This window comes from Rhinoraja longicauda, chromosome 37, assembly GCF_053455715.1.
Source record: "Rhinoraja longicauda isolate Sanriku21f chromosome 37, sRhiLon1.1, whole genome shotgun sequence".
Lineage (NCBI taxonomy): Eukaryota > Metazoa > Chordata > Chondrichthyes > Rajiformes > Arhynchobatidae > Rhinoraja > Rhinoraja longicauda.
In genome coordinates, this window is record NC_135989.1 from 16,992,883 (window position 1) to 17,017,662 (window position 24,780).

Consider the following 24,780-nt stretch of genomic DNA (forward strand, 5'->3'; position numbering starts at 1 on the left):
TGGGCACAGATTCAAAAACGGGAGAGGACCTGCAGAGCATACATCGAGGTATGTGAGCATGCCAATGTGCTGGTGTTCATAGACTCATAGAGCTATACAGCATGGGAACGGCCATCTTGGACCAACTGCTCCATGCCGACCAAGTGACCCATCTGAGCTAGTCCCATTTGCCTGCACTTGATCCATATCCCAATCCCTCCGAACCTTTCCTATCCATGTACCTATCCAAATGTCATTTAAATGTTGTATTTGTGCCAGCCTGTCCAGCTTGAGTAGCCACACAACAAAGCCTTGCTCGTTCTGTAATGGGTCAGCATTGGGCACTGGGCCGTTTATACTTTAACTCTTATGAACGAGTATTGTTTTAGGAGGATAAACCTCGACTTGGGTAGTAACAGGTCAGCATTTGTTAGTGAACTGTTTCTATGGTCAAGCAAGTTAAACTGTCATCGACTTTACAGTCTTCTTTCGTGTCCATCGTCCATGTTTCAAATGTTACATCGCTGTCTTTGTCCGTCCTGGAAAGGGCGCAAGCTTCCGGCGACAATCAGTGGGAGCCATCACTTGTACAGTGGACGATGGTGGTAGCAGAATTAGCTCAGGACACTTCCAGTTTCCAGCCCCACCATGTGGACACTTCTGCTATGGGGCCGACTTTACAGTATAGAAGCCAGAGGTTCAATAATACTGGTCCATGACAGAGTATTACTTAACAAGTCAAGTCAAGTCAAGTCAAGTCAAGTTTATTTGTCACATGCACATACACGATGTGCAGTGAAATGAAAGTGGCAATGCCTGCGGATTGTGCACAAAAAAGAATTACAGTTACAGCATATAAATTAAAGTTAATACAGAGAAGACAAAAATTTAGTCCCTGGAGTTATAAAAGTTGACAGTCCTGATGGCCTGTGGGATGAAACTCCGTCTCGTCCTCTCTGTTTTCACAGCGTGACAGCGGAGGCGTTTGCCTGACCGTAGCAGCTGGAACAGTCCGTTACTGGGGTGGCAGGGGTCCCCCATAATCTTGCTTGCTCTGGATCTGCACCTCCTGATGTATAGGTCCTGCAGGGGGGCGAGTGTAGTTCCCATGGTGCATTCTGCCGAACGCACTACTCTCTGCAGGGCCATCCTGTCCTGGGCAGAGCTGTTCCCAAACCAGACTGTAATGTTGCCGGACAGGATGCTCTCTACAGCCCCAGAGTAGAAGCAATGAAGGATCCTCAGAGACACTCTGAATTTCCTCAGCTGTCTAAGGTGGTAAAGGCGCTGCTTTGCCTTTCCCTGTCTGCAAGTAGAGTAGCAGGTAGTTTACAAAACAATAGTGGCATATTGGCATTTATTGCAAGAAGCCTGGAGTATACAAATCGGGGAAATAGTGGTACAACTGCATACAGTCAGTGAGGACGTATCTTCAGTACAGTTTTAGTCCCCTTATTTAAGGAGGGATAAATTAGCATTGAAAGTAGTCCATAGAGTCAGACGTATACAGCACAGAAACAGGCCCTTCGGTCCAACTCGACCACGCCGATCCAGCTGCTTAATGGAGCTAGTGACACTGGACAACCTTTCACTTGGCACCAAACCTTTCCTATCCATGAAACTGTATAAATATGTTTTAAGTGGTGTCATTGTACTTGCCCCTACCACTTCCTCTGCCGGTCATTTCATGTATGCACCACCCTCTGTGTGAAATCGCTGCCAATTAGGTCCCTCTTAAATCTTTCCTCTGTCACCTTAAGTTTTCTCTGTCACCTTTCCTCTGTCTAGTTTTCCTTCTAGTTTTAGAATCGTCTGCCCTGAGGAAAATACTTTGGCTATTCATCTTATCACCCCTCCTCGTAATTTTATTCACTTCGACAAAATCCTTTTGCACGCCAGAGAGAAAAAGTTCTCCGTAAGGTCACCCCACACCCCTCCTAAATTCCCGGGAGAAAAGACTAAGTCTAGCCAGCCTCTCTTTATACTTCAAACCCTCCAAACCTGGTAACATCCTTGTAAATCTGTTTTTCCTTTTCTTTTCTTAAACTTAGACACAACATTATAGAAACATAGAAACAATAGACAATAGACAATAGGTGCAGGAGTAGGCCATTCGGCCCTTTGAGCCAGCACCGCCAATCAATGTGATCATGGCTGATCATTCTCAATCAGTACCCCGTTCCTGCTTTCTCCCCATACCCCCTAACTCCGCTATCCTTAAGAGCTCTAGCTCTCTCTTGAATGTATTCAGAGAATTGGCCTCCACTGCCCTCTGAGGCAGAGAATTCCACAGATTCACAACTATCTGACTGAAAAAGCTTTTCCTCATCTCAGTTCTAAATGGCCTACCCCTTATTCTTAAACTGTGGCCCCTTGTTCTGGAACCCCCCAACATTGGGAACATGTTTCCTGCCTCTAACGTGTCCAACCCCTTAATAATCTTATACGTTTCAATAAGATCTCCTCTCATCCTTCTAAATTCCAGTGTATACAAGCCCAGTCGCTCCAGTCTTTCAACATATGAAAGTCCCGCCATTCCGGGAATTAACCTAGTAAACCTACTCTGCACGCCCTCAATAGCAAGAATATCCTTCCTCAAATTTGGAGACCAAAACTGCACACAGTACTCCAGGTGCAGTCTCACTAGGGCCCTGTACAACTGCAGAAGGACCTCTTTGCCTCGTTTCTCTATTGCCCCTAAAATACTTGTAGGATCTCTTTGGATTCATCTTTACTTTATCTGCCAAAGCTCTCTCATGCCTCTTTTCTTTGCCCTGGTGATCTCCTTCTTGAGTATACTCCTGTTAGATTTAGCTCTCAGGGCGAACGGAATCAAGGGATCTGGGCCACTGTTTAAAAATAAGGGGTAGGACTGAGATGAGGAAAGGCATTTTTCAGTCAGAGAGTTGTGAATCTGTGGAATTCTCTGCCCCAGAAGGCAGTGGAGGCCAATTCACTGGAAGCATTCACGAGAGAGTTAGATTTAGCTCTTAGAGCTAACGGAATCAAGGGAAATGGGGAAAAAAGCAGGAATGGGGTACTGATTTTGGATGATCAGCCATGATCATATTGAATGGTGGTGCTGGTTCAAAGGGCTGAATGGCCTCCTCCTGCAGCTATTTTCTATGTTTCTATGTTTCTACACCCCCGATATGCATCTGGGGAATCACGATCTCCGCTGCCTAACCCTGATATATGCCTCCTTTTTTGACCATCTCTGATTAATCCACTTATCTCCATGGAGGATTTGAACTTAGTTCCTTCTGCCCACTGTCTTTCCAGTGATGCGCCTTCCTTTCCATTTCTACCTCTCCACAAAAGAACCATCTTGACTCTTTGGTTGTGCTGATTTTGAGCTACGTTGTGGACGGAAACTTCATTCAAGGACTTGGAAATATAATTTAAAAGGGCTGCTCAGAGATCAGAATAAATTGAGCTAGTCTTTGCCAGCATCCTCTCATGGGAAGGACAAAGATGGATTTTGCGTATTTATAACTTTATTTCCGCAACCACAAAGTGAGTTCTAAAAAATAAACACCTCAGAGATCTTATTGGCACAATGCATTCTCAGCTACGTGCAGGTCATTTGTGGATTAAAGTTCCAATCCGGCACACTAATTCAAAATCCTTGCTTATAAGTTCATAAGTGATAGGAGCAGAATTAGGCCATTCAGCCCATTCAATCATGGCTGATCCGTCTGTCCCTCCTAACCCCATTCTCCTGCCTTCTCCCCATAACCCCTGACACCCGTACTGATCAAATCCACTTAGTGTCGATCACAATGAGATCTATTCTCCTGGTTACCCTTTTCCCCTAAATATAATGGTAGAATCTCTTGATTCTACCTTATCTGCTAGAAATCTCTTGATTCTACCTCAGTTGCTTGTACCAGATTGGTGTGCTTATGGAGTACCGCACACTTTTCAGACGAGATTCTGAACAAGAGACCCATCTTTCCTGTCAAGTGAGAATAAAGCTCCAAGGTGATGTCTAGACAATGTTACCCCAAACCTCTGGCAAACATGTACCTCCACAAACATTGTTAATAGCCTTTGGGCGGTCACGGTGGCGCAGCGGTAGAGTTACTGCCTTACAGCGAATGCAACGCCGGAGACCCGGGTTCAATCCCGACTACGGGTGCTGTCTGTACGGAGTTTGTACGTTCTCCCCGTGACCTGCGTAGGTTTTCTCCGACATCTTCGGTTTCCTCCCACACTCCAAAGACGTACAGGTTTTTTAGGTTAATTGGCTTGGTAAATGTAAAAATTGTCCCTAGTGGGTGTCGGATAGTGTTAACGTGCGGGGATCGCTGGTTCCTAGTGGGTGTAGGATAATGTTAATGTGTGGGGATCGCTGGACGGCGCGGACCCGGTGGGCCGAAGGGCCTGTTTCCGCGCTGCATCTCTAAACTATCCCATTATTGTTTGGGGGAGGTTGATTTGTGCAAGATGGATGTTGCATTTACCATAATTGCTAAAGTATGTGATTTTCTGCAAAACAACTTCTTATCCTCTCAAATATTTTCATAACTTCTAAAATACTCTTATGGTAAATGAAAATCACTTTAATGCCCCTGTGTGTTTTCTCTCCAATTTTGTTTGCAGCTTTGAGATTGGGGATGATTCATTGTCCCAGCCGCCAGGCGACTATCCTGGAGTGTTGGCAACCCAATGCTAATAAGTACGCCTGTGGTTTTGGTTGCAGGCTGTTGTGCAGACTGTGGATAACCTCCTGAGACCTGAAGCTCTGGAATCGTGGAAGGATATGAACACGACGGAGCAGGTTCACACGGCAACCATGTTGTTGGACATCCTTGAAGAGGGGGCGTTCCTGCTGGCGGACAACCTGAAGGAACCGGCAAGAGTTAACGCCACCACTCAGAATGTTGGTGAGTCTGCCCCGACTGCTTAAAGCCACCAGCTTCTCCGAGATGGGTCCCGTGATTTAGATGTCTTGTGGATCTCACCTACCTCCCAACATCATTGTCAAACCAAAGATTTCTGATGTGTCACGGTGGCGCAATGGTAGAGTTGCTGCCTCACAGCAATGGTAGAGTTGCTGCCTGACCTGCTGAGTTGCTCCAGCATCTTGTGAATAAATATCTTCGATCTTACACAGGTTTGTAGGTTAATCGGCTTGGTATCAATGGCTCCAGAACAAGGGGCCACAGTTTAAGAATAAGGGGTAGGCCATTTAGAACTGAGATGAGGAAAACCTTTTTCAGTCAGAGAGTTGTGAATCTGTGGAATTCTCTGCCTCAGAAGGCAGTGGAGGCCAATTCTCTGAATGCATTCAAAAGAGAGCTAGATAGAGCTCTTAAGGATAGCGGAGTCAGGGGGTATGGGGAGAAGGTAGGAACGGGGTACTGATTGAGAATGATCAGCCATGATCACATTGAATGTCGGTGCTGGCTCGAAGGGCCGAATGGCCTCCTCCTGCACCTATTGGCTATTGTAAATTATCCCTAGTGTGTGTGTGGCGCAGTGTTCGTGTGCGAGGATCGCTGGTCGACACAGATTCAGTGGACTGAAGGACCTGTCTCCACGCTGTATCTCCAAACTAAACTAAAGTATAAGTGAGATAAACCAGTCTTACTCGGTCTGACTTGTTTGTGGCTCTGGATTTGTAGCAAAGTGGTTGAATCTTGACCAGCTGTGAAATGGCCCAGTAAACTCATTATTTGTTTCAAGCACAATGCAAATCAGTTCCTGAATGCTATTGTGGGAGTGTTTTGTGGATTTTTTTAAAAATGTAAGTCACTACCCCCTTAAATAATGGATGCTGACCCTACCATTGAACCTACATCTCATGAATGAATAATGATAAAAATAACTATATCCCTTTCTCATCACAAATCCTGCTCACACATCACCCATTCTGTGCTCCAGTGAATCTGATTGATGAAGAAAGGTTCCATCAAGCTTTGGTCATCAATTATCCATTAATACAGGAAAACAAACGTAAATCATGACACCTCTTCGCCTCAAGAACAATTTATTTTAACCATTTTGTTCACATTGTTTTTGTTCTCTCTGCCTTTTGCTCTGAAATCACGTTAATATACATATGTATCCCTCTCTACTTGGTTTAGTTTAGAGATGCAGCGTGGAAACAGGCCCTTCGGCCCACCGAGTCTGTGCTGACCAGCAATCACCCCTGTAGACTAGTTCTATCCTACACTCTAGGGATAAATAGACAATAGACAATAGACAATAGGTGCAGGAGGAGGCCTTTCGGCCCTTCGAGCCAGCACCGCCATTCAATGTGATCATGGCTGATCATTCTCAATCAGTACCCCGTTCCTGCTTTCTCCCCAAATTACAGAAGACAATTAACCTACAAGGCTGCAATTCTCTCTGGGATGGGGGAGGAAACCGGAGAACCCCGGGAGAAAATCTACGTAGTCACAGGGATAACGTACAAACTCCCTATAACATTATCTGTAGTCAGGATCCAACCTGGGTTCCTGGCACTGCAAGGTAGCAACTCTACTGCTGTGCCACTATGCTGCCCACTCTTGAGTCTGGAGCACTTAGATTTATGCCCCTCTTCAGGGGTCTGAGTCACCCCCTTTCTGTGGTGATCATGAGGCCGTTGTCTCACCAGTTCTAATGCTCTCTGCATCTCCTGGGCCTCATTCACTATGTGTGGGAACGAAAACTGCAGATGCTGGTTTAAATCGAAGGTAGACACAAAATGCTGGAGTAACTCAGCGGGTCAGGAAGCATCTCTGGAGAGAAGGAATGGATGACGTTTCGGGTCGAGACCCTTCTTCAGACTGAAGGAGGGTCTTGACTCGAGACGTCACCCATTCCTTCTCTCCAGAGATGCTGCCTGACCCGCTGAGTTACTCCAGCATTTTGTGTCTCCCCTCATTCACTATTCTGCTTTTGGAATCTCTTGCTGGGTATTTCATTTTCCCTTTCTCATTTTTCCCTCCCCATATTTTTGTCTTCTCGTACCCTGCTTTTGCACTCCCCATTCTGCCCCACCCCTCCCTTTGCAGAGTCCTTCCTCACCTTTATTTCTCTCCCTTTCTGCAGTCTTGGAGGTGTCTGTGCTCAACACCGAAGGGCAGGTGAAGGAGGTGACGTTTCCGCACAGTTACCTGACTGAGAGCTTCATCCACATCTCACCGAACACCATCAAACAGAACAGTCGGAATGGTAAGTGTGGGCACCTCTTAGAGTCTTAGAGTCGTAGACTGGTACAGTGTGGAAACAGGCCCTTCGGCCCAACTTGCCCACACCGGCCAACATGTCCCAGCTACACTAGTCTCATCTGCCCGCGCTTGGTCCATATCCCGAAAACCTGTCCTATCCATGTACCTGTCTAACTGTTTCCTAAACGTTGGGATAGTCACTGCCTCAACTATCTCCTCTGGCAGCTTGTTCCATACACCCACCACCCTCTGTGCGGCACGGTAACGCAGTGGTAGAGTTGCTGCTTTACAGCGAATGCAGTGCCGGAGACTCAGGTTCGATCCTGACTACGGGTGCTGCACTGTAAGGAGTTTGTACGTTCTCCCCATGACCTGCGTGGGTTTTCTCCGAGATCTTCGGTTTCCTCCCACACTCCAAAGACGTACAAGTATGTAGGTTAATTGGCTGGGTAAATGTAAAAATTGTCCCTAGTGGGTGTAGGATAGTGTTAATGTACGGGGATCGCTGGGCGGCACGGACTTGGAGGGCCGAAAAGACCTGTTTCCGGCTGTATATATATGATATGATATGATATGTGTGTTTTGTTTCTTATTTCCTTTGCTTCTGATGTGTGCTGGCCAAGCAACTAGTCATCTCAACAGCCAGCAATTCCTAACTTTTGCTCCAGTTTCATAATTTCATCCCATTCCCCCTCCCCTCAACCCCCCCCCCCCCCTGAAAATCTTAAACCATCCACATATTCGTGAGTGGATCCAGCATGGAATGATCCCATGGTTGATGTTTGATCTGAATGGGGTTCCTCTACATTTCAAGGGGTGCTCCGAGTTTGGTAACTTAAGTCTCAGTCTTCAGGAGTGACACAGAGAAACCCTTCCTCTCTTCCCTTCACATTCCCTCTTTCTTGGTCAGGAAGAGTAAAGAGTGCTGAGGCTTGTACAAGTTAAACTGACTCCATCCTTACAGAGATCTTATAGAGACGTACAAAAATTGGACTGGACAAGCTAGATGCAGGAAAAATGCTCCCAATGTTGGGGGAGTCCAGAACCAGGGGGCCACACAGTCTAAGAATAAAGGGGGAGGCCATTTAAACCTGGGGTGAGAAAAAACTTTTTCACCCAGAGAGTTGTGAATTTGTGGAATTCTCTGCCACAGAGGGCAGTGGAGGCCAATTCACTGGATGCATTTAAAGTGAGTTAGATATAGCTCTAGGGGCTAGCAAAATCAAGGGATATGGGGAGAAGGCAGGCACGGGTTACTGATTGTGGATGGTCAGCCATGATCACAATGAATGGTGGTGCTGGCTCAAAGGGCCAAATGGCCTCCTCCTGCACCTACTTTCTATGTTTCTATCCTAAATTTCTGAAGTGGAGAGAACTGCTGAAACTTGAACAAAAAATAAACTGCTGGAGGAAATCAGCAGGCAGCATCTGTGGAATGAAATGGACAGACGATCTTTGCTGCCTCACAGCACCACAGATCCGAGTTCCATCCTGACTACCGGTGCTATCTTTATGTAGTTTGTACGTTCTCCCCATGACCTGCGTGGGTTTTCTCCGGGTGCTCCGGTTTCCTCCCATATTCCAAAGACGTGCAGGTTTGTAGGTTAATTGGCTTCTGTAAATTGCTCTTAGTGTGCAGGACTTGAAAGTGGGATCACGTAGAATTAGTGTACGGGCGATTGTCGGTCAGCACAGACCTGTTGGCAAAGGCTTGTTTCCATGCTGTATCTCTAAACTAAACAAGTTATACTGTCTGTATAACTCATTATAGACAATAGACAATAGACAATAGGTGCAGGAGGAGGCCAATCGGTCCTTCGAGCCAGCACCGCCATTTAATGTGATCATGGCTGATCATTATCAATCAGCACCCCGTTCCTGCCTTCTCCCCATACCCCCTGACTCCGCTATCCTTAAGAGCTCTATCCAGCTCTCTCTTGAATGCGTTCAGAGAATTGGCCTCCACTGCCTTCTGAGGCAGAGAATTCCACAGATTCACAACTCTCTGACTGAAAAAGTTTTTCCTCATTTCAGTTCTAAATGGCCTACCCCTTATTCTTAAACTGTGGCCCCTTGTTCTGGACTCCCCCAACATCGGGAACATGTTTCCTGCCTCTAACGTGTCCAACCCCTTAATAATCTTATACGTTTCGATAAGATCTCCTCTCATCCTTCTAAATTCCAGTGTATACAAGCCTAGTCGCTCCAGTTTTTCAACATATGATAGTCCCACCATTCCGGGAATTAACCTAGTAAACCTATGTTGCACCTATCCCACCTATCCCACCTATCCCACCTATCCCACCTATCCCACCTATCCCACCTATCCCACCTATCCCACAACCTTATGGGCTCCATCTTTCCATGATCATCGTTGCTTTTTGCATATCATTCATTCATTTGTTCTATATCCATATCATCGTCTATATCTCTCGTTCCCCTTTCCCCTGGCTCAGTCAGAAGATGGGTCTTAACCCATTCCTTCTCTCCAGAGATGCTGCATGACCCGCTGAATTACTCCAGTTTTTTAATGTCTATCTTCGGTTTAAACCCGTTCCTTCCTGAACATTCCCTCCACAGATACTGCCTGGTCTTCTGAGTTCCAACAGCATTTAGAAACATAGAAACATAGAAAATAGGTGCAGGAGTAGGCCATTCGGCCCTTCAAGCCTGCACCGCCATTCAATATGATCATGGCTGATCATCCAGCTCAGTATCCCGTACCTGCCTTCTCTCCATACCCCCTGATCCCTTTAGCCACAAGGGCCACATCTAACTCCCTCTTAAATATAGCCAATGAACTGGCCTCAACTACCTTCTGTGGCAGAGAATTCCACAGATTCACCACTCTCTGTGTGAAGTAATGTTTTATCATCTCGGTCCTAAAAGACTTCCCCCTTATCCTTAAACTGTGACCCCTAGTTCTGGATTTGTTGTTTGCTTGAGATTCCAGCATCTGCCGCCTCTTCTTTCCACTGTTCCTCGATACAATTACCTCGGAACAAGCTTTTCACTGTACCTCATGACAATAAGCTGAGCCCAAACCTGTGCCTCTGATTGCTAAAGCCTGCTGTGCTTTCTGCAGGAGTTGTGAAGGTGGTGTTAATTCTCTACAACAACCTTGGCCAGTTTCTGTCGACGGAGAACGCGACGGTGAGGATGGGGACGGACGTCGGCAGCCAGGGCACCTCCATCGTCGTCAACTCTCAGATCATCGCCGCCTCCATCAACAAGGAATCCAGCCGGGTCTTCCTCACCGAGCCTGTGATCTTCACCCTGCAGCACCTTGATGTAGGTATCAATGAGGTAGGATCTCACCACTCTCTGGCACAACCCAGGGAGCTCGCTGCTGCACAACCACACAGCAGCAGCAGCAGGATCGCCACGCTACCCCAGCAGGGGCGGCACCGTGGCGCAGTGGCAGATTTACTGCCTTACAGCGAATGCAGCGCTGGAGACCCAGGTTCGATCCCGACTGCAGGCGCCGTCTGTACGGAGTTTGTACTTTCTCCCCGTGACCTGCGTGGGTTTTCACCGAGATCTTCGGTTTCCTCCCACACTCCAAAGACTGGATGCTGCCTGCTGGTTTCGCTAGCCCCTAGAGCTCTATCTAACTCGCTTTCAATGCATCCAGTGAATTGGCCTCCACTGCCTTCTTCATCATATCATATCATATCTATACAGCCGGAAACAGGCCCCCTCGGCCCACCAAGTCCGTGCCGCCCAGTGATCCCCGCACATTAACACTATCCTACACCCACTAGGGACAATTTTTACATTTACCCAGCCAATTAACCTACATACCTGTACTTCTTTGGAGTGTGGGAGGAAACCGAAGATCTCGGAGAAAACCCACGCAGGTCACGGGGAGAACGTACAAACTCCTTACAGTGCAGCACCCGTAGTCAGGATCGAACCTGAGTCTCCGGCGCTGCATTCGCTGTAAAGCAGCAACTCTACCGCTGCGCTACCGTGCCGCCCAGAGAATTCTGTGGCAGAGAATTCCACAAATTCAGTTTACCAGGACTTGTAGGTTAATTGGCTTGGTAAATGTAAAAATTGTCCCTAGTGGGTGTAGGATAATGTTAATGTGCGGGGATCGCTGGTCGGCGCGGACCCGGTGGGCCGAAGGGCCTGTTTCCGCACTGTATCTCTAAACTAAAATAAACTAAAGGTACTGCCTTGCATAAATCTGCTTCTCTTCTGTTGTCATAACAAAGAGTCATAACAAAGGTATAACAGATACCGGACCATGAAGTACATCTTCCACCTTGCAGCAGTAGTAGTAGGACTATTTCACTCGAGTTTAGTTTAATTTAGAGATACAGTGGTTTTAAACCAGCATCTGCAGTGCTTTCCTGCATCGAATGAAACTTCCTTTTGCTGCTACAAAACAGGCTAGCAAATACTGGCACTGGCCTGAGGTCAAATCTGCTCAAGTCTGAAGAAGGTCTCGACCTGAAACGTCACCCATTCCCTCTCTCCAGAGATGCTGCCTGTCCCGCTGAGTTACTCCAGCATTTTGTGTCGATCTTCAGTGTAAACCAGCATCTGCAGTTCCTTTTATTCACAAAATGCTGGAGTAACTCAGCAGGTCAGGCAGCATCTCGGGAGAGAAGGAATGGGTGACGTTTCAGGTCGAGACCCTTCCTACTCAAATCTACTTGCAAATCAAGCACATTTCAACAGTTAAGTCCATGCACATTTTTTGTAGATGCTTCAACTCAGTCTATGAATGAATTAAAATGCAAAGTGAAGGTATATTGCCCATTAGTATGTAGATGTGTTTGTGATTTCAGTTTGGTTCATTTGGAGCACACTCTTCTGAGTTGCCATTCAATCTGCATTGAAAAAACAGGATGTAAAGTGCTGGAGTAACTCAGCGGGTCAGGAAGCATCTCTGGAGAACAGGGATAGGTGACGTTTCACGGAGTGCTGGAGTAACTCAGCGGGTCAGGCAGCATCTATGGAGAACATGGATAGGTGACGTTTCACAGAGTGCTGGAGTAACTCAACAGGTCAGACAGCATATATGGAGAACATGGATAGGTGACGTTTCACAGAGTGCTGGAGTAACTCAGCGGGTCAGGCAGCATCTCTGGAGAACGTGGATAGGTGGCTTTTCACAGAGTGCTGGAGTAACTCAGCGGGTCAGGCAGCATCTCTGGAGAACATGGATAGGTGACGTTTCACAGAGTGCTGGAGTAACTCAGCGGGTCAGGCAGCATCTCTGGAGATCGTGGATAGGTGACGTTTCGTATCTTGACCCTTCTTCTGATTGAGTGTGGGGGGAGGAGAGGGGGAGAACGAAAGCTGGAAGAGAGTAGGGGCAGGCCAAAGCCCGGCAGGTAGCAGGTTGATACAGGTGAGGAGTTTTTTTTTTTGGTAGGCAGATGGTAGACAAAGGCCAGAGATGAAAAGACAGAAGGTGTGAGACAGATGGATTGAAGAATTGTGAATTGTGAAGCTCGAGGAAGGAATTTGGGTCGAGAAGGAGGTGAGAAATAGGTGCAAGTCCAGGTGGGGCAGTGGAGAGGGAAGGGGATGTTATGGGGGAAGAAGGGAAAGGAACAGGGGTATGTAACTACATAAATTGGGAGAATTTACAAGTTCACAAGTTACAAGTTATAGGAGTAGAATTAGGCCATTCGGCCCATCGAGTCCACTCCGCCATTCAATCATGGCTGATCTCTGCCTCCTAATCCCATTTTCCTGCCTTCTCCCCATAACCCTTGACACCCGTTCTAATCAAGAATTTGTCTATCCCTGCCTTAAAAATATCCACTGACTTGGCCTCCACAGCCCTCTGTGGCAATGAGTTCCACAGATTAACGACCCTCTGACTAAAGAAGTTTCTCCTCACCTCCTTTCTAAAAGAGCGCCCTTTAATTCTGAGGCTGTGACCTCTGGTCCTAGACTCTCCCACCAGTGGAAACATCCTCTCCACATCCACTCTATCCAGGCCTTTCATTATTCTGTAAGTTTCAATGAGGTCCCCCCTCAACCTTCTAAACCCCAGCGAGTACAGGCCCAGTGCTGACAAACGCTCATCATATGCTAACCCATTCATTCCGGGAATCATTCTTGTCCATATGTCCATACATTGAATTTGAAGCTACCCAAGCGGATTATGAGGTAGTGAACGAGATGGTGCCTCTCAATTAAAGGAAGCCAGCAGATGTGTCTGTTCTATTGGATAAAAGAGTCCCCATGGCCCTAATTTAAAACCAGCTGGAATTTCCTCTTGTCCCGCGATCTAATGTCAAACCAAATTATTTGGTAATTCATCTTATAGTTATTTATGGGTTCTCGGTCTCCACTCATTAGATGCTGCATTTTTCTAGATAACAACAGTGTTGATGCAAGTGGTAGTATAAGAAAATAACTGCAGATGCTGGTACAAATCGAAGGTGTTTATTCACAAAATGCTGGAATAACTCAGCAGGTCAGGCAGCATCTCAGGAGAGAAGGAATGGGTGAAGAAGGGTCTCGACCCGAATCGTCACCCATTCCTTCTCTCCTGAGATGCTGCCTGACCTGCTGAGTTACTCCAGCATTTTGTGAATAAATACCTTTGTGTTGATGCAAGAAGTCATTGGCTGAGATGCATCAACCAATCTCTGGAGAACATGCATTTTCCTTGCTTCCACATTGTTCCTTTGTCAAATATATTCCTACAGTTTGCAAGCAGCCTGTTAGACAGTTTTTGGGTACGTTTTGGTGAACACTTCTTGATAGAGTCTAGGAAATTAGAACAGGCACTACCTAGTCTGGTTCACCTAGTCCCAGTGTCATCTCCCCATTGTACTTTGGATCAATTGGATCAAAGAGTTTCAAATTACAAGCTGCATTATTAACACACATAGTTTGACAAGGAGCGTTTGAAGGCACTGGGCCTGTACTCGCTGGAGTTTAGAAGGATGAGAAGACAATACAATACAATACAATACAATACATCTTTATTGTCATTGTACAGGGGTACAACGAGATTGGGAATGCGCCTCCCATACGATGCAATGAATTAATTAGCTAGTCAGTATTAATTTAAACAACCCAATGAAACAAATTAGAACAGTTTTAAAACAGAATAAAGTGCAAGTAGATCTGTGCCGGTTCACTGTGCGATGTACTCATTGAACTTATCGAATAGTGAAAGGCTTGGGTAGAGTGGATGTGGAGAGGATGTTTTCACTAGTTCACAAGTTATAGAAGTAGAATTAGGCCATTCGTCCCATCAAGTCCACTCCGCCATACAATCATGGCTGATCTCTGCCTCCTAATCCCATTTTCTTGCCTTCTCCCCATAATCCTTGACACCTGTTCCAATCAAGAATGTGTCTATCTCTGCCGAAACAATATCCACTGACTTGGCCTCCACAGCCCTCTGTGGCAATGAGTTCCACAGATTCACCACCTTCTGACTAAAGAATCAAAGTGTCTGAATTGCAAGCTGCATTATTAACACACATAGTTTGACAAGGAGCGTTTGTCGGCACTGGGCCTGTACTCGCTGGAGTTTAGAAGGATGAGAAGACCTCATTGAAACATACAGAATAGTGAAAGGCCTGGATAGAGTGGATGGGAGAGGATGTTTCCACTGGTGGGAGAGTCTAGGAACAGAGGTCACAGCCTCAGAATTAAAGAACATTCCTTTAGGAAGGAGATGAGGAGGAATTTCTTTAGTCAGAGGGTGGTGAATCTGTGGAATTCTTTGCCACAGAAGGCTGTGGAGGCCAAGTCAGTGGATATTTTTAAGGCAGAGATTGATAGATTATTGATTAGTATGGGTGTTGGAGGTTGAGGGGTGAAGGCAGGAGAATGGGGTTAGGAGGGAGAGATAGATCAGCCATGATTGAATGGCGGAGTAGACTGGATGGCCCGAATGGCCTAATTCTATCTCTTATGAGTGCATATGCTGAAGCTAGTGAAGCCTTGATTGAAATTGTTTTTCCCCTTCCCCAATGCTGAGATATTGTTTTTGTGTGTTGAAAATGACCCGTACCATTTTTATTTCTCCATTGCAAGTCATTCTCTGCATAGGCAGAGATATTCCTGTATTAATTGATGACTGTGGTAGCAGCTCCCACAATTGTAGATCAGACAACAGGCCCTGGAGACCCCCCACAGCCCTGTTCAGGTTGTTACCCGCGCTCTCCACCCATTTCCCCCTCTGTTTTGATTCATGATCCCCGCTCCATTTGATCTCCTCTCTATGGTTGCCTGGGGCTGTAATGAAGAGATAATTTTAATGGCACTATTTCCTTTTGCACAGTGAATTTGCTGCTCAAGTGAATTTGCTGCTACCAGTCCACAAAATTGTGTGTGTGTGCGTGTGTGCGTGTGTTGCTCCATGTGTGTGTGCGTGTATTGCACCATGTGTGTGTGCGTGTGTGCGTGTGTTGCTCCATGTGTGTGTGCGTGTGCGTGTGTGTGTATTGCACCATGTGTGTGTGCGTGTGTGTGCGTATGTGCGTGTGTGCGTGTGTGCGTGTATTGCACCATGTGTGTGTGCGTGTGTGCGTATGTTGCTCCATGTGTGTGTGCGTGTGCGTGTGTGTGTGTATTGCACCATGTGTGTGTGCGCGTGCGTGTGTGTGCGTATGTGTGTGTGTGCGCGTGCGTGTGCGTGCGTGTGTGTGTGCATGTGTGTGTTGCTCTGTGTGCGTGTGTGTGTGCATGAGTGTGCGTGAGTATGCATGTGTGTGTGCGTGTGTGTGTTGCTCCTTGTGTGTGTTTGTGTGTGTGTGTGTGTGCGTGTGTGTGTGTGTGTGCGTGTGTGTGTTGCTCTGTGTGTGTGTATGTGCATGTGTGTGTGTGTGTGTGCGTGTTGTGGCTGTGTGTGTGTGTAACACCCCACTCAGATTTTAATATTTTTCCCAGTAACTGCTTTACAATTTGGCTAATAGCAGTTATCATAGTTTTCACCATTTTTGGTGACCTCATTTGGCATTGTGTTTCTTCTCATCCCACATTAAGATTTGTTTAGAGTTGCAGCGTAGAAACAGGCTCTTTGGCCCATCCAGTCCACGCCAACCAGCGATCCCCGTACACTAACACTATCCTACACACACAATTTTACCAAGCCAATCAGCCTACAAACCTTTGGAGTGTAGGAGGAAACTGGAGTACCCGGAGAAAACCAACACAGAATGCACAGACATGCAGAATGTACAAAGGTACAAACTCCATACAGACAGCACCCGTAGTCAAGATTGAACCCGGGTCTCTGGCGCTGTAAGGCAGCAACTCTACCGCTGCGCCACCGTGCTCTAAAAATTAACTTTGCATACCTTTCAATTTCTAGGCACCTGTTTCCCCCTCTCTTTCCTTTGTAGAGCTCCCAACTTTACAGCCTCCAAGTGCAATGTTAATATGGCTTTTCTTTTTGCAAGAACTCCCACCTCAGAAGCAGAAGTTGTAGGATCTAACCCCCTACCACTGGCCAATGGAAAAACCAAAGCATTGCTGCTCTGTTAGAGTGTCAGGTAGATGTGAAAAACTCCACGACATGGACATGTTTGAAAGAGGCAAGCACTCTCAGCGCCCTGAGCAATTTTCATCCATCGCCCAACCCTGAACCTGAATTCCATCCATTCCTGCTGAGATTTCCCTGTAGTCAACATGTCCACCTACTCTCGAGTATAGACACAAAATGCTGGAGTAACTCAGCGGGCAGGCACCATCTCTGGAGAGCAGGAATGGGTGACATTTCAGGTCGAGGCCCTTCTTCAGACTCTGTCACCCATCCCTTCTCTCCAGAGATGCTGCCTGTCCCGCTGAGTTACTCCAGCATTCTGTGTCTACCTTCGATTTAAACCAGCGTCTGCAGTTCTTTCCAACACTCTTCAGCATATCTCTACAAAGGCTTAAGCCAATGACATTTGGTCCGAGTAGAAGGATTTTAAAATCTATTGGATGGAGTGAATGGGAAGAGGTTAGAGGTTAGACCTTGTAGCATTTTCTGTGATAGTAAGTGGTATAGTTAAAAGAGATTCTCAAAGAATGTGCGTGGGAGGATTTTGAGTTTTCGGAAACCTGAAGAATGAAATGAAAGTCAAAAAGAGTGGCAAGGATTTGAGATATTGGGGAATGGACTTGATGGGAAGACATCGAGGGCAATTGAATTCTGCATCACAGGCTTAATAGAAGGGAAAGGTTGAACCTTTAGGGATGAGACTAGACCAAGTGGACCCGTTGGGCCCAAACCTCTCCTGCATTGGTGCAGCACCCTCCTCCCCCCCCCCTTCCCCCTCCCTCCCCCCCCCCCTCCTTCCCTCCTCTCCCTCCCCCTCCTCACCCCCCTTCCCCTTCCCTCCCCCCCTCCTTCCCTCCTCTCCCTCCCCTCCTCCTCCCCCCTTCCCTTCCCCCTCCCCCCACTCCATAACCGCCTTATCCCCCCTCCCTAGGAGATAGCTTTAAACCTTAAAATGTGAATAACTTTTAAAATATAACACCGATTTCAATGAAACTTCTTCCACTGGCACCAAAGGGACGACGGTGAGTGAGGTGGGCCTAAAATTGTCGCGCTATCGTGCACCGTTTTGTCTGTAGTTCAGGAACGAACAAACAAACAAACGAGAGTTTTGGTGTGTAGATGAGAAAGGAGTTGAGCCACATCTGATGGACCTAGTTGCTGGGATTTAAATGTTATTGTCTTCTTTCAGTCAGAAAACCATTTCAATGCCAACTGCTCTTTCTGGAACTACTCTGAGCGCTCCATGATGGGGTTCTGGTCATCGCAAGGCTGCCGACTGATCGAAAGCAACAAGACACACACCGCCTGTGCCTGCAGTCACCTCACCAATTTTGCCGTGCTCATGGCTCACAGAGAGATTTTGGTAAGTAGCTTTGTTTCAAACGGCACGGTGGCGCAGCGGTAGAGTTGCTGCCTTACAGCGAATGCAGCGCCGGAGACTCAGGTTCGATCCTGACTACGGGCGCCGTCTGTACGGAGTTTGTACGTTCTCCCCGTGACCTGCGTGGGTTTTCTCCGAGATCGGTTTCCTCCCACACTCCAAAGACGTGCAGGTATGTAGGTTAATTGGCTGGGCAAATGTTTTTAAAAAATTGTCCCTAGTGTGTGTGTAAGATCGTGTTAATGTGCGGGGATCGCTGGGCGGCGCGGACACGGTGGGCCGAAGGGCCTGTTTCCGCGCTGTATCTCTAAATCTAAAAAAAAACTACAGAGCGTAGCTTTTACCGCGTACAGATTCTTCCTGGTGCTTCAATTTCCTCCTACACTACAACGACAGGTACAGGTTTGTAGATTAATTTGGTTTCAGTAAATTTGCGAATTGTCCCTGATGTGTGTAGGATAGTCCTAGTGTACGGGGTGAATGCTAGTCGGCATGGACTCAGTGGGCCAAGGCTATATCTCTCTGTAAGCTGTTACTGCGCTGTTTCTCTATAAGCTAGGGTTGCCAACTGTCCCATATTAGCCGGGACATCCCATATATTGGGCTAAATTGGTCTGTCCCATACGGGACCATCCTTGTCCCGTATTAGGCCCGGGAGGCACTGTAGGCCCGGGGGCTGCTGTAGGCCTGGACACTGCAGGCCTGGACACTGCAGGCCGGGACACTGCGGGCCTGGACACTGTAGGCCTAGACACTGTAGGCCTGGACACTGTAGGCCTAGACACTGTAGGCCCGGGGACTGCTGTAGGCCCGGACACTGTTGGTACGGAGGCCCGGGCGCTGCCTGATGGAGGTTGCGTGGCAACCTGCCTCCTGCCCGGGCGGCTGCCATTGGTGGAGCACGAGCACGTGGCCGCTGGCTGGGTGAGGACACATGGGGCGCGGGGCGGTGACGTCACCCTGTCCCTTATTTGGGAGTGAGGAAGTTGTTAACCCTACTGTTAGCTAAACAAAACTTTATATCATCATATTTGAAGCACTTCCCTCTGGAAGGCAACTCCAGACTGTCAAAGCAGCCACAGCCAGACATAAAAACATATTTTTTCCACGAGTGGTAGTTCTACTCAATAACCAAAGTCTGTGGTCTCTTTTTTTGCTCTGGTTTATTTTCACCCACATGTTTAGACAGTAATGTTGTATCCTTATTGTTTTGATGTGGTTATGCTTTATTCTTAATTGTTAACTGTATGTTTGTGTTGTCATTTGTGAGCGGAGCACCAAGGCACATTCCTTGTACATGCACATACTTGGCCAATAAACTTATTCATTCATTCATGCCGACCATCAAGTACCTAATCTGTTTGTCGGAATATTGAAAAGAATGAATGAATGAATGAGTTTATTGGCCAAGTATGTGCATATACAAGGAATGTGCCTTGGTGCTCCGCTCACAAATGACAACACAAACACACAACTAACAATTAAGAATAAAGCATAAACACATCAAAACAATAAGGATACAACATTACGGTCTAAACGTGTGGGTGAAAATAAACCAGAGCAAAAAAGAGACTACAGACTTTAGTTATTGAGTAGAACTACCACTCGTGGAAAAAAAGCTGTTTTTATGTCCGGCTGTGGCTGCTTTGACAGTCCGGAGTCGCCTTCCAGAGGGAAGTGCTTCAAAGAGTTTGTGGCCAGGGTGAGAGGGGTCAGAGATGATCTTGCCCGCTCGCTTCCTGGCCCTTGCAGTGTACAGTTCGTCAATGGGGGGGAAGGTTGCAGCCAACAACCTTCTCCGCTGTGCGAACGATGCGTTGCAGCCTCCGGATGTGGTGCTTGGTGGCTGAGCCAAACCAGACCATGATGGAGAAGGTGAGGACGGACTCAATGATAGCAGTATAGAATTGGACCATCATTGCCTGTGGCAGATTGTGTTTCTTCAGTTGCCGCAGGAAGTACATCCTCTGTTGGGCCTTTTTGACTGTGGAGTCGATGGTGGCCCCCCATTTAAGGTCCCTGGAGATGATAGTTCCAAGGAACTTAAATGACTCCACAGATGTGACTGTGGTGTTGTTGATGGTGAGTGGGGGGAGGGGAGGGGGATCTCTTCGAAAGTCTACAATTAGTTCCAAAAAGATGAGGTGGAGTGCTGAAGAATAAAAGACTCGTGGCCGTATCATAAATGCTTTGCCCACAAATAGTATAATGGATTCCTGTAATAATGAGCAGAGTATTAAATCAATGTAAGTTATTAAAACCTGTACCAGTAGGATTCCTGCCAGGGAGGTGAATCTATGTGGGTCCTCTTTCTGCAGTGTGTGTGTACCTGCAGTGCAGTGTTATCAGGCAAATGAACCATCTTCACACCAACTAGAGAGCTACCATCTACCTCATTGAAGACCCTCGGACTATCTTTGATCGGACTTTACTGACTTTGTCTTGTACTACACGTTATTCACCTTATTCCCTTGGTCATGTGGATGGATGTCCAATGTGGACGGCTCGATTGCAATCATGCGTTGTCTTTCTGCTGGCTGGTTAGCACGCAACAAAAAGCTTTCCACTGGAACTCGGTACACGTGACAATAAACTGGACTCAACCATCAAATCCCATCATGTCAGGAAAGCGAACAAATACATCGGGCGTTGTGTGAACTGACTCCAGAAAACAAAGCATAAAAGCCACTAGATTGTTGAACCAGCTGATCTGCTAATGCTCTCCAAGGAAGTAAACCAGTTGCTTGACCTTTTACTGGCCAATGTAACTCCAATCGTAGATGAAATAGCATTGAAGGTCAGGATATCTTTATTTGTCATCCAAAAAACAATTTTTTTGGACGAAATTTAGTCACCCACAGTCCAACAATAAAAGCAGTAAAATAAACAAATTACACAACCCCAACCAACACAAAAAAAAGAAACATCCATCACAGTGAGTCTCCTCCAGTCCCCTCCTCACTGTGATGGAAGGCCAGAATGTATTTTCTCTTCCCCTGCCATCTTCTCCCGTCGATGTACCTTCTCAAATAAAAGCCCTGACGTCAGCTTGTTGTATTTCTGTGCGTCTGCTGAGCCTTGCAGACATCTCCAGTGGAATTAGATCAAAGAGTGAACGTTGAGGGTTCGGCTGGCTTTGACAGTGACAGTGTGTCCATGCTGGTTCAATAAGATGCATGGAATCTGTGGAATAAATTGGGTCTACAGGAACCACGGGCCACAAACGTTATCCTCGCCGCTGTTGGACTAGTGTGGCCAGACTAGCTATTTTCAAAAGAAAGTTTTACATCAGTTAACTGAACCAAACAATGCCTCCTCCTACTCACACAACTGGAGAGGATGTTTCCACTAGTGGGAGAGTCTAGGACCAGAGGTCACAGTCTCAGAATTAAAGGACGTTCCTTCAGGAAGAAGATGAGGAGGAATTTCTTTAGTCAGAGGGTGGTGAATCGGTGTAATTCATTGCCACAGAAGGCTGTGGAGGCCAAGTCAGTGGATATTTTTAAGGCGGAGATTGGCAGATTCTTGATTAATACGGGTTTCAGAGGTTATCATGATCACATTCATGATCACATTGAATGGCGGTGCTGGTTCGAAGGGCCGAATGGCCTCCTCCTGCACCTATTGTCTATTGTCTATTGTTTTGGGGAGAAGGCAGGAGAATGGGGTTGAGAGGGAGAGATAGATCAGCCACGGTTGAATGGTGGAGTAGACTTGATGGGCCGAATGGCCTTATTCTACTCCTAGATCTTATGAGCTGCAAGGTTTAGCCACCACCTGACCTGATCATCTGAGACTTTAGAACATGAGAGGTATGGGGAGAAGGCAGGAACGGGGTACTGATTGAGAATGATCAGCCATGATCACATTGAATGGCGGTGCTGGCTCGAAGGGCCGAATGGCCTCCTCCTGCACCTATTGTCTATTGTCTATTGAGACAAACCTACTGTTGGAAACTGACTGACTGCTCAGTCTACAGCCAGTGGGTCTGATATCTGCTGCACCTGCGTGATGAACTGCCCTCAGCCTTACAATGGGTTTGTCAACTGCAGAGGCTCCAGGGCTTGCCCAGACCACTACTCAGTGCCCCACGGTACTGCACGATACCTGCTAACTACAGAAAGCAAGGACGCAAGTCCAAAAACACGGAATGAAGCAGAAAATGTTGGAAATACTCAGATGTCGGCAGCAAATCAGGAGAGAGAGAGAAAAAGGTTCAGGCTCGTGATCTTTCATCATGTGATTCAGAAAGCAAATGGTATGTTGGCTTCCATTGCAAATGCATCTGAGTACAGAAATATTGCTGCAAATATATAGGGTCATAGAAACATAGAAAACAAGTGCAGGGGGAGGCCATTCGGCCCTTTGAGCCAGCACCGCCATTCAATATGATCATGGCTGATCATCCAGAATCAGTACCCCGTTCCTGCTTTCTCCCCACATCCCTTGATTCCGTTAGCCCTAAGAGCTAAATCTAACCCAGCGGTATAAACATTGATTTCTCTAACTTCAAGTAACCCTTGCTTTCCCTCCCTCTCCGTCCCTCCCCCACCCTAGTTCTCCGACTCGTTTCACTGTCCTCCTGATTAATTTTACTGTTTATGTGTCTCGTTGTCACCTTCTCCTCAGCCAACAATGAACTGTTCCACATTTCCTTGATCAGCCTCTGCTTTGATCTGTCGTTTTCACACCTTACCCTTCCATATCACTAGTCTCCCCCTCCCCTGACTCTCAGTCTGAAGTGGGGTCTCAATAGACAATAAACAATAGGTGCAGGAGGAGGCCATTCAGCCCTTCGATCCAGCACCGCCATTCAATGTGATCATGGCTGATCATTCTCAATCAGTACCCCGTTCCTGCCTTCTCCCCGTACCCCCTGACTCCGCTATCCTTAAGGGCTCTATCTAGCTCTCTCTTGAATGCATTCAGAGAATTGGCCTCCACTGCCTTCAATGGCAGAGAATTCCACAGATTCACAACTCTCTGGGTGAAAATGTTTTTCCTCATCTCAGTCCTAAATGGCCTACCCCTTATTCTTAAACTGTGTGACCCCTGTGTTGGGTTCTGGACTCCCCCAACATGGGGGAATGTTTTTCCTGCGTCTAGCCTGTCCAATCATTTTATATGTTTCTATCAGATCCCGTCTCACCGTTCTATGGTCTTAGTGAGTGCCTTTTCATGTTGTGTTAATATTTGGTGTACCTACCCGAGGCGAGTGGGTTGTTGGATATTAATGAAGCCGACGGATGTGGGAAAGTGCGGCTTTTGTAGAGGATTAGTGGAATGGCAGAGCAGATGTGAGAGGTTGAATAGGTGCCCAGTGCTTTTATTTCTGGTTCTCGTGCTTTTCCAAAAATGTTGATGCTCGACAACCGGCTTAGCGTTGATCCAAACAAAACTTCCACCAAAGTTAACACAGGAAAGAGCAACTTCCTGTGAATCAAACCTTTCCCGGAGTTATTTGGAGAACAGGTGTGAAGCTGCATTATTTATAGCGAGTTTATACTGCCAGCATCTCGCCTCCCACCCAATGCCTCTCTTGATTCTCCGGAAAGGGAGTGTTGTCACTGGGGAGTTTCAGTGCCCTGGATCGATTCTCTGAGGTGCTGTTAAAAATCACTCTTCATGAGGTGATTAATATAATTATGATAACAATCTGCATTTCCTGAGAGATATTTTCAACGGCAGGCTCAGGATAAATCTGGAAACGCACAGCAGCTTCAGCAGAGGCAAGTTAACAGGTCCGTATCCTTCCTCAGAGCAGAATGATAATGGAGTAACTCAGCAGGTCAGGCAGCATCTCGGGAGAGAAGGAATGGGCGACGTTTCGGGTCGAGACCCTTCTTCAGACTGAATCGGTCTCGACCCAAAACGTCACCCATTCCTTCTCTCCCGAGATGCTGCCTGACCCGCTGAGTTACTCCAGCATTTTGTGTCTACCTTCGATTTAAAGCAGCATCTGCAGTTTTTTTTTCCTACACAGAATGATAATGGCTTGGGCTTTGTTTCTTAGAGTCATAGACATACAGCATGGAAACAGGCCCTTCGGCCCAACTTGCCCACACCATAAGATCATAAGTGATAGGAGTAGAATTAGGCCATTTGGCCCATCAATCCTACTCCGCCATTCAATCATGGCTGATCTATCTCTCCCTTTTAACCCCATTCTCCTGCCTTCTCCCCATAGTTTCTGACACCCGTACTAATCAAGAATCTATCTATCTCTTCCATAAATATATCCACTGCCTCCACATCCTGCTGTGGCAAAGAATTTCACAGATTCACTGCCCTCTGACTGAAGATGGCCAACTTGTCCCATCTGCACTAGTTCCACCTGCCCGCATTTGTCCCATATCCCTCTAAACCTGTCCTATCCATGTACCTGTCTAAATGTTTCTTAAACATTGGGATAGTCCCTGCCTCAACTACCTCCTCTGGCAGCTTGTTCCATGCACCCGCCACCCTTTGTGTGAAAAAGTTACCCCTCAGATTCTTATTAATTTGCTTTCCCCTTCACCTTAAACCTGCGTCCTTCTGTTTTGATGGAAGACGCAATCTGTGCTCTGCCTCTGTGCCGTTTGGCTCTCACTTGTAATGTCTCCAAACTGTTCCTCATTCACACATCCAATATTTCACGGTTTCTGCTGCTTGCCTTTCGTGGCAATTGGGAGTAAACAGCAAGTTTGAGATGTGGCCTCTCGAACTTGCCGTTGCTTTTCTGAAGTTGAATGCGTGGCAGGTTGTGGGCACTGGCCTGCAATACCATTGGGGTCTTGCCCCTC

At 46.9% G+C, this 24,780-nt stretch overlaps 1 protein-coding gene across 14 annotated transcripts in view; it reads left to right on the forward strand.

Moving 5' to 3' along the window:
* LOC144610619 (adhesion G protein-coupled receptor L1-like) overlaps window positions 1-24,780 on the forward strand; it is a 455,971-nt gene that overhangs the window by 348,472 nt on the left and 82,719 nt on the right. For 9 of the 14 annotated variants that reach the window (XM_078429454.1, XM_078429459.1, XM_078429460.1 and 6 more), the window contains 5 exons: window positions 10-48; window positions 4,685-4,868; window positions 7,024-7,146; window positions 10,228-10,448; window positions 17,807-17,980. In XM_078429454.1, coding sequence (XP_078285580.1) covers window positions 10-48; window positions 4,685-4,868; window positions 7,024-7,146; window positions 10,228-10,448; window positions 17,807-17,980 — 741 coding nt within the window. The remainder of the gene's footprint in view (window positions 1-9; window positions 49-4,684; window positions 4,869-7,023; window positions 7,147-10,227; window positions 10,449-17,806; window positions 17,981-24,780) is intronic. The other 5 variants (XM_078429458.1, XM_078429467.1, XM_078429463.1 and 2 more) reach the window with 1 other exon arrangement.